The following is a 10,589-nucleotide window of genomic DNA, read 5'->3' as shown; positions in this document are numbered from 1 at the left end:
ATAGTTGTTCTTGTATTCCTCCTCAAGGATATTGTCCTCTTAGGATAACTGCTTCTTCTGTGGTAGTGTTGCCGGTACCGCCACCCTCTGGTAAAGCTGTGAAGCCTAGTTTATCTCCTGTAAACTGTATGACATTTTTACTGGTTTTCAAAAGACCCATTTAGATTAGTTTAGGTCGTGAATGAAAACCAAGTCAAGGGATATTTGTTTATGGCACTTCAGCTGGTCAAAGCCAGATAATCACTATTCCTCAGTCCGTAAAAGAAAAAGGGGGACCAAGTAGAAGAATTTGAATTGTTGCTGATGGGTTTACCAGTTAATGCTAAAAATGGGTTATTTATCTTATGATATAAAGGATTACTATACAAGACTATTTTATTTATCTTGCACAATGTGGAGAAGCAAGAAACCGATGGGGGACTTTTTCTTTTACTGCAGCAAAGTCTTAAAATTAATGTTTACCAGGAGATGGGGGAATAGTCTCAGATCCTCTATTCTGGTCTGGATGGCAAAGCCCTCGACTTACCAGTCGATCTACGTTCCTACCCTCACCTATGGTCATGAGCTGTGGGTCGTGACCGAAAGAAGGAGATCTCGTATACAGGCGGCTGAAATGAGTTTCCTCCGCAGGGTGACCGGGCTCTCCCTTAGAGATAGGGTGAGGAGCTCGGTCATCCGGGAGGAGATCAGAGTAGAGCCGCTGCTCCTCCGCATCGAGAGGAACCAGTTGAGGTGGCTCGGGCATCTGGTCAGGATGCCTCCTGGACCTCCCTGGTGAGGTGTTCCAGGCACGTCCCTCTGGGAGGAGACCCCGGGGAAGACCTTTCTGATATATAAATCAGAATCAGAATCAACACTAAATGTGGAGCAGTTGAGGGTTTGCCTTGTCCCGCCCACATGTCGGCAATAAAAGGTCAGGTAAATGCCCCAAGATTAATTAATATCATTTTCATAATTCTCAGCAAGAAAAAGAATAAAAAAGAAGAAACTTTTCAGGATGCAAGATTAAATCATGGGTGGAAAATCTGAAAAGGTTTAATTTGGTGGACACAGGATGGATGTCATTAATACCAGAGAGGCAGAGGAGTAAGCAGAGACTGGGTGGTTCTAGAAATCAAGAAGTTGTCAGACATTTAAGTGGAGAGATAAAGCGCATTGTTGTTCACATAAAAGAAGGACACTGACTGATGCTGAAAGTTTGGGGATTTCTGGACTTCTGAACCAACGACACCATCGTCTTTATCCCATCCTTCGTGAGATTTCCCCAACCAGTAATGTGTCTCTGATGTTGGCTTGACCACAGATCAGTTGTTGTTGCAAAAAATTCCACTACTTTCAGTTCTGCTGCAACTTTCTGTCTGCATTTTTTATGTAGCTCAGGTATAGCAACCTGGCTAAAATGTGTGCACTGCTTTTCCATTGTATTTATCAAAGCTGGAAACCCGGGCTTGGTCTCTGTTCTAATAGGCATCATATCTTTACGTAGGAACTCTGTGATTGCGCAAGTTATTCCGCGTGCCGCTTTGAATTATGTTGATATGGAGTAATACTTTCAACCAGTTCAGTCAGTGATCCCTGTCAGCTAGTAGTTTGCTTGAAGTTGAAACACTGGTTGATGGCGTTTTAGCCTTGCAACTATCATACATGGTTTTGTGATGTTATTTTAAGTGCTGATAAAGGTTTGTAGTGTTACCTGGTGAGGTAGCAGCAGGTTCTGCATAATACCAGATGTTGCGCAGCATCTTCTTTTTTAAACCCAAAAAGTTCCACACAACTGACGTGCTGTTCCTCTTTGGGAATAAACTTTGTGTACTGTCAGGTTGTGTCGAGCCTGGGTCATTGTGCAACTAGTTAAAGCGCAGTAGACTTTTTTCTCTGTCTGCGCCGCTGTGTACTGATCACACGTCATGTGACCAGATCTTGCAACCATTTAAATGGCCTTTGTGGTTTAGAAAATCTCATTTTGTCCCATCGCGATATTAATCGTTCAGCCTTGATTCAGTCTTGGTCTGCTTTTTTGTTTATGAAGGAAATGTTTAAATAAAGGAGCGAACCTATTTTCCTCACCATGCTTGGCTAGTGAAGAGATCTGAAATATACTGGAAAAAAAAGTTTAAAAAATCCATTTTTAATGACTACAGTTTATCTTTGGACATGGCAACATGCAGGTTCGGCCAAATCTTTTGTGTTGTTGGTGTTTCATAAAAGCTACTTCTGTAAGTTAGCACCTACAAGTTTGTGCTGATTTTCAGGGCTTGACGACAGTGAGGATGGTTAGGAAGACTGGGGTGTATGTTCCCAAGGGAAAACTATGCCAGGCTCCAATCTCACCAATATTTAATGCTAAAGTTTTCAAAGACTTCTCAGCAGTGGCTAAAAGGCAGATCTTAACCTGGAAACTTGCCAAACACTGTCATGGATTTCCAAGCTGTGTGTAGCTCTCTGTGGTGTCTGGCGGAGGCGTGGCCTGTGGTTAAGGCTGCACAGCTGAGCAGAATCAGGATCGTGCTCCTCACCTGCTTATAAGCCCCAAGCTGTTCACCAGTCGACACTGATCAGAGGCCAAATCAATAATCAAGAGTAAAATCAAGACATTATGGCAAATTAAATGGGACACACATGACAAGGGCAGAGACCTGCACAGTGTCAGCCCCCTGGTGGGGTCAGGTCGCCAAGGGGGAAGGTGCAGGAGAGAGGAGGTCATTTTGTTAAGGCTGCGAATTGGGCATGCAGGATTAAACAAAACCTTACATTTAATAGGGAAGCACGGGACGGGAAACTGTGACACTTGCAATGTATGTGAAACAGTGGAGCATGTGATAATGAACTGCAGAAAATGCAACGATGAGAGACGCCTCACTAAGAGGAAAATAGTGGATTCTGGGGAGACCTTTAGCTTGAGAAATATTTTAACCAAACCATCAGATCACATTACAGTGAAATACCTATTCCAGTTTCTTAAAAACACAGGGCTTTACAAAAGAATATAGTCAGTTTTTTTTTTTTTTTAAATAGCTTGTACGCTATCTTTCTTAAGCTGTAAACTTTAAAGATGATTGTTGACAATAAACTGGGAGGGTGGCGGTAGTGCGCAAAGCCAGTTCGCATCCGCCGTTAAAAGCCAAACGAAGAAGAAGAAGTCGACGCTGGATCGTTGCCTCTTCTAGGTGTAAACCTCACCTGAGACAATCCACAGGCCGGCCTTGCCGGCTCGGACCATCTCCCAGCCAGTCCTGCCTGCCTGCCTGGATCATTCCCTGCCTCCCCAGATTCTGCCAGGAACCTCGGACGTCAGCCATCTGGTCTATTTGGTGATTGCTCCATTAAACAGTTAAAACTGCTAACCTGTTCTGTGGGTTCATTATCTTTTGAGACAAACATGTTGTTAGGCATGAGTAACACACACAGACAGCAGAATGGTGTGTGTTAGTGAGATGTCAATCATAACAGCTGTATTCTGGGAAGAGGGAAGAAATCACTCCTCCCTCTAACCTGGCTAAGCATTTTCTGAAACAACAGCAGAGCCACAGGGACTCAAGTTCTCCCAAACACGACCCCGTTGCCTCGCACACACTCACACACACCCCTCTTTACGAGAAAAGAACCCCTTTGTTCCAGCCCTGGAAAGTGTGAATACCTGGCAGTGAAAGCATCTGTCTGACTTGTCAAGGTGTTTCAGGAGGTTTCTGTGTGTTCATAACGCAAGCCGGGTGTTGACTCAGCAAGTGTGGTTAGAAAGACACAAAGAATACACGGAAGTATAAAATGACTTTTTAAAATTATGTGCATGTTTTAGAAAATGGGAATATTATTCTGTACAATGGCAGGAAGGAAGTGTGCACAGGAGCTGGAGCTGTTTGTTTGCACGACTTCTTTCCTTTCTTCTGCTCGCCCTCAGGCCATGTTTGAGGGTGGTCTTTCTCCACGCCGCTTCATTTTCCATCGCCGTCTTTGGTGATCTGGAGAGCTCACTTAAGGTTTTTAATGACACACACACACACAAACATACATGTTTAGCTCTTTTTCTGGCCACCCTGGTGGAGGCAAAGTACTGCACAGGTTGCAGAAAACAATGAGGCAGTAAATGGAGAGTAAAGAGTTCTGGGCTGTTTTCTCTGGTGTGAAAACAGTTGAGACAGATAAAAGACGGCTGGTTGAGAAAATCAGTGGTGTTTCCAGCTTTATAAAGCTGTGGTTGATGATTACACTGTTGGATGGAGCAGCTTTGAAACATGGTGGAACTGGATATTGTGATCATGGATGTGGGGAAAAAAAAGGTTAAAATCAGACACAATATTCATTGTTTTAATTTAAAAAAAAAAAAAAAAAAAAAAAAAAGCTCCTCTTGGAGGTTGACTAGATGGATTATTTCTTCTGCTCTGACATTCCAGGAAGAATTTAATCTTCATCGCAGGAACACAAACAGCGGAACAAGCTACATGCTGAGAAAACAAGCTCTACATCATTCTAATCATTTCTGATCCAGATTTCAGCTGAAAATAGATCCAATATTCTTTTTAGGTTGAAAGCGTTATCGGAGATCTGGACAGGTAGCCGATACATGACTTATCCATGCAACTTTAAGGTTGAGATTTAAACCTTGTTTGAGCCTGAATCTATGGTAGACTTCTGAAATTAAAAGTTGGAGAAACAACAGTGGACTTTCTAAGGAAATGGGTGAACCTTTGAATCAGGGAGGCTTTTGTGTCTGCAGTCACACTCTTATCTCTGCTGAACTCCCCAGCTTGGTTCTGTTCTGGTTAATCTTTCACCCCCGCCTTTCTGCTGAATGATAATCAGATGATGTTAGGAACGTGTGAAAGCAGCCCCAGCGCTGCTGTCCAACCTTTCATCTAGCGATGAAAATGAACTTTGGTTGTGTTGCAATCCATTCAAACGTCTTCTGGATTTACTGCGAGAACACTGTGAAGTTCTTTTGGAAATGTTGGCATTAATCTTCTCCAACAGCATCAGATATCTGCACACTGTGTGTTTTTCTGGCAGGTTCAGATCTGGCATCTCTGCTTGTTTGCATATTGTAGAAAGACTTGGTGTTCCCACTAAAAGACTTCCTGACCTGGAATGGCTGGGGAGTCGGACTGAGCAGATTTATGATCATGCATCAGGACCAGCTTTGTTTTAACCTTTGAACCCTTGATGGACCCTCAGATTTTCAAATTTTCAGGTCCAAAACCAAGAAAGAAAACCTCCATCAGAACCAGGAAAGAAAAAAACCTCCATCAGGACCAGAACCAGGAAGGACAGAACCAGGACCAAAAAGGAAAATCTCCACCAAAACCAGGAAGAAAACCAGAGCCCATTGCATTGTGGGACGTCTTCCAGTAGCTTCAGGCTTTTCTACATGAGGATGAAATACTGACTGATCTTAAAGAATTTCAAGATCCCAGATGGATGTTGGACAGGAAGTCCAGTTAAGTCATCAGACAGGAAGAGCGGTGCATTAGTGATTGTTTTAATGGTCCACCCTGCATACCAGTATCAGGGGATTTGTCACCATTTGCATGGTTCTCTCACTGACCAGGAAATATACAAGTAAATAAAAATGACTGTTGAAGCTAGAGGTCGACCGAAATGGGTTTTCAGGACCGATACCGATTATTAGTGGTCAGAAGAGGCTGATAACCGACATTTGGAGCAGATATTCATTTACAGTAAAAGTGTAAAAATTGGCGTAAAAGGAATTGAATAATGCAAACACTGAACTTCATTGTAATGCCTAAAGCATGTTTATTGAATGACACAAATAGAAAATAATAGCTCCAGGAGTGCCTGAATTTCCTGCACTCAGAAACATCTCTTATAAAGTTGAATAAAAGGTTAAATAAATGAGTCTCTGAAATTTTTCTACAGAAAATACAGTAAAATTAAATAACTACAATGACTTGTCTTTGTTTGAAGTTCAAACACAACAAAAATACACAGAGTTCTCAGGCTCAGCTGCACCTCTTGTAAAGTTAAATAAAAACTTAAATAATAGCGCCCTGAATTTTTTCACAATAAATAAAATAAAATTTCAATATAACTGAAATAATTTAACTTTGTTTTAACTTCAAAGAAAAACAAAAAGTGCAGAAGTTCTCAGGCTCAGCATTATCTCTAGTGAATACAAATAAAAACTTTATTGTAATAGGATATAAAACAAAGTTAAATAAAATTTGCACAGAAATGTGTCAAAAGCTGAATGTTACTTGGCGGGGGGTTAATGCTGAGTGCATTAACAGTGACTATCACCGCCCTACGACGACGTTCTTTGTCTTTATTTATTACATAAAACCATGCCGTCTCTCTACTGAATGAGGAAAGCGCCGCCTCCCTCCTCTCTTTTCCGCCGCGGTTGCCGCTCGTTGCAGACAAGCGGCAGACGCGTCAGGAGCGTTTTGGGCGTCTGACACATAAGTGGAAGTTTAGTGACCAGCGCTGAGCGTTTGGTCTGAACACACCGTTATAAAACTTTTAAAATTTTCGGCGCGGAACGCTCAAAACGCGACACGAGAAAGCTCGACGCCCCCTTACCGCGCCTCCCCATAGACTTTACATGGAAACCTGCCGCTCTTGACGCTAAAAACGCGTTTGGTCTGAACACACCGTTAGCGCTCCCTAAAACAAGTGAACTACGTTTTTCATGCACTCCCTCCTAATCACACACACATGCTTCTCTATCATGGACTGTTTCCATCTGGATATCATCAGCAGTCTTTTAAATAATTCACAGACATGTTGGGACGTAAGTTAGCAGAGCTACCGCTAAGGTTTACTCTTTTCCTACGTTATTCTGCTGCTCACCGTAACGTTAGTAGTAGTTGTGAGATGCTTATTACAATTTCGGAAGAGCTTTCTGCATTTACCTTTGACGTGTTTTCTGTCCGGATCTTCTCATGCTAGAAACTTTTCCTCTCACTCTCCAGTGTGTGAGGATAGCGTCTTCTTCGGAGGCTCGGCCTCTGCAGCCTAACCCATCAGAGGACAGGGTGAACAGCGCAGGAGGCAGAACAGGCAGGAGAGAGAGGCGCGACTGAGCTGAAATGACCCAGTTTTAAATAGATTTCTTCATATCGGCCAGTTGGATTTATAAAAAGGCCGATAGCGATATGCGTAAAATCGCCAAATATCGGCCTGACCGATAATCGGTCGACCTCTAATTGAAGCTACACGCTACTCTCCCTGGTCTTGCTCCTGTTCCCGTGTTGGTTAACTGGTTAACTGGTGATGAAATAAGTTGGTCATGGATAAAACCAGAATTTAACCAGTAAGCTGCTGCAGCATGATCATGTTAGTGTTAGAAGAAACGAGGCAGGCCCCTGGACCTCTGCGTGAATCCTGAAGGTTTGTAGGACATTTCAGCAAAAACAACAAAACATTCAAACATTCTCCTCCTGATAAACTCACATGCTCTGTCATTAAGCACCTGGAGCTGCTGTCTGTTGTCATTACCTCTGATATGATCATGTTTACAAAAAGCTCCAGTGCACCTAAAGGACCCTTCTCTGGAGGACTCCAGTCAGACTACATCACAACCAGAACTTTCAAACAAACACGTACTTAAAGTTGGAACCCTGGCTGTTAGGTGGGTTGCCAGGTCTGTCTTGGCTATGTTTGATGACCTGAAAGTCCTGTTTTACAGCTTGCAACCTGGCAGCCCACGTCTCCCTTACGTAACTGAGTTTTGCTCTTTTTATTGTGTTTATTGTTGGATTTCAGAGCCAACAGACAGTTTTTACAACCTTCTGAGTAAAGCAAATGTTGCATCAGGACCTGTTTCTGGTATGACTTAGTCTCTTTAAAAGCTGAATCACCTGTTTGTGTAACACTGATGAAAATTACTTTTATCATTTGGTTTTGCTGCTACCTGCTTATTAAGTTTAATGCTTGTAGTTAAGGAAACATAAACATGATGGTGTTTGTCCTGCAGCAATGGAGGAGCTGGTCTGTGAACTTCGTCTGTTCCTGGACTTGCTGGACAGGGAATATCTGAGTGCCAGTGTCCGAGAGAAGAAGACGCACATCTCCAACATCCTGCACAGAGTCCTATCAGACAGAGGTGAGCTCTCCATACCAGGGCTGCATGATTTCAGGAAAAAGTGTTGAACATTTATAACTTGACATATTTGAACAAATACTTCATTGTATGATGCTAATCTCAGGTGTGGTGCTGTCTAATTCTGCACCTGTTAGCTGCACCTATAAAGTGAACAAAAGCAGTGTAAGACACCAGCGTCTGACATTTTCCAGCCTAAATGTCCAGTTCCAGTTTGTGCTTGTCATCAGAACCACCTTCCAGTTAGTACCTTCGAGTTCTGAGTTGCCATCAGGGACCAAAGTTGGTCAAGACCTTCTGTGTCAAGGTTGGACGTGTTAGGGCTGGGCGATATGACCTTTTAGTAATATCCCGATATTTTTATGGCATGTCATGATATACGATATATATCTCGATATTTACCTCAGCCTTGAATGAATGCTTTGGTGCATACAATCACATCAGTGAGATGATTTTGTGTCTCCATTAAAACACAATCGTTCATACTGCATTAAGATATGCTGATTTTAAACATTCATGCCAAAAGGATGAAATTTTAATGAAGCAAATTGATCAAAACCGTATTTATTGAACAGTTAAAGCAGAAACATGTCATTTTAAAACAAAATAAAGTGACTTTGCATGATGTAATAAATGCAAAATAGGTGCTCTAGGGGGGACTTTTCAAATGATGAACTATTATAAGGCTTTGCTTTATGGATACGTTTTTGAGTTGTCGTGTATTTTTATTAATCGCAGATTTTAGCGTAGAAATCAGTCTTATAATCCAGGCAGAATGTCCTCGTAACGTCTCCAATAAACGGCTTCAGCCAGCTTATAATTCAGGATTTGATTCCCACTGCTTTCTGTACTTTCTAGAGACATGAGGAGCTAGATAAATATGCTTGTGTCACACACAGTGGATGAGGTGAGTAAGTGACAGAGGCTGTGAATGTAATCAAATAGAATGAATTATTTTTGCGTGACGTGAAAAACGTTGTAATTTACGTCCCACTCTGTAATCCAGAGCGGGATCAGTGGTGGATTTGGCTGTTCATTGTGACTGTAGGTGGAGTCGTGCAGGAGTCCTCTCTGCTCCTCTGACTGGCTGCAGCTGCAGCCGGAGCGACTGAGTGCTTTAGGACGGGGAGAGACTCTCCTTCTGACAATAACTTTACAATATGCGCTTTAAAGTCAGTCGCCAAAACACCAGGAAAGTCTCCAATAACTCCTGTAAAAGTCGCTAGATTTGTTGCTTTTCACAAAGAAAGTCGCCAGATTTAGTGAGAAAGTCACCAAGTTGGCAACAGTGTCTCCACGCTGCCTCTCATGACGTAGCACGTAGCTCACGTTATGTACGTAACGAGGTGCGCTTGCTTTAACTCTCTGTGCAAAGCGGCGCAGAGTCGAGGAGGAGGGAGAAAACCCCGCCCACAGCTAAAAACACCTGGGTGACAACAGGATACTCCAATATGACGAATGTAGGCGTTTTCTATATCGCACAGAGGACTAGCCACAATATCTTCAGTATATTCGATATATTGCCCACCCATAGGATGTGTTGTGGATTCAGAGATGCTCTAGATATGTTTTGATCAAGATATGCAGACATATCTTGGTGGGAGCGCTTTGACTTGCTGTTGCCTTTACACATCCTCCTAAACAGTTCTTCCCAGAGCTTTGTTCCACTAAGAAATGCAATGAATTTGTATTTGTATCGACTAAATATTTATGCCACACAGTCAAACAAAAAAAAAAAACTAGTCTCGATCCAAAACTAAAGAATAACTGTGGTGTTATGTAAGAATTTAATATGATTGACGTAAAAATCCAACAAGAACTAGGTTGTTAATTAAAATCAACAACATGCCTTCTGGACATGATACCATCCGACTTCTTAAAAACAATTTTTACCTCAGTAGTAAGTGATCTCCTTCTTATCGTCACCAGCTTACTGGCTTCAGGTATTTTTCCAAAGTCACAAAAGATAGCTGCTATGAAGCCTCCTAAAAAATGACACTACACATCTGTATATTGTCTAAAGCAACTATTGACCTCCAACCACCTAAAGACCTCTCTCTACCTACCCAGAGACCTGCCTCCTACCGGCTAAAGGCCTGCCTCTTACCTGCTAAGAATATGTTTCTAGCCAACTATAGACCTGTCTCCTACCGGCTAAAGGCCTGTCTCCTACCGGCTAAAGGCCTGTCTCCTACCGGCTAAAGGCCTGTCTCGTACCGGCTATAGACCTGTCTCTTACCGGCTATAGACCTGTCTCCTACCGGCTATAGGCCTGTCTCCTACCGGCTATAGGCCTGTCTCCTACCGGCTATAGGCCTGTCTCCTACCGGCTATAGACCTGTCTCCTACCGGCTATAGACCTGTCTCCTACCGGCTAAAGGCCTGTCTCCTACCGGCTATAGACCTGTCTCTTACCGGCTATAGACCTGTCTCCTACCGGCTATAGGCCTGTCTCCTACCGGCTATAGGCCTGTCTCCTACCGGCTATAGGCCTGTCTCCTACCGGCTATAGGCCTGTCTCCTACCGGCTATA

The 10,589-nt window shown here is 42.8% G+C and overlaps 1 protein-coding gene across 1 annotated transcript in view; it reads left to right on the top strand.

Moving 5' to 3' along the window:
• Nucleotides 1–7,932: 7,932 nt before the first annotated feature.
• afap1 (actin filament associated protein 1) overlaps nt 7,933–10,589 on the top strand; it is a gene marked incomplete at its 5' end in the record, with an annotated part of 97,185 nt that continues 94,528 nt past the window's right edge. Inside the window, one exon of the mRNA XM_079257495.1 lies at nt 7,933–8,059. Coding sequence (XP_079113621.1) covers nt 7,933–8,059 — 127 coding nt within the window. The remainder of the gene's footprint in view (nt 8,060–10,589) is intronic.

Source organism: Telmatherina bonti (assembly GCF_933228915.1).
Source record: "Telmatherina bonti genome assembly, chromosome: 18".
Taxonomy (NCBI): domain Eukaryota; kingdom Metazoa; phylum Chordata; class Actinopteri; order Atheriniformes; family Telmatherinidae; genus Telmatherina; species Telmatherina bonti.
The sequence above is the reverse complement of the archived record's forward strand: the minus strand, read 5'-3'. Positions and strand labels throughout refer to the sequence as shown.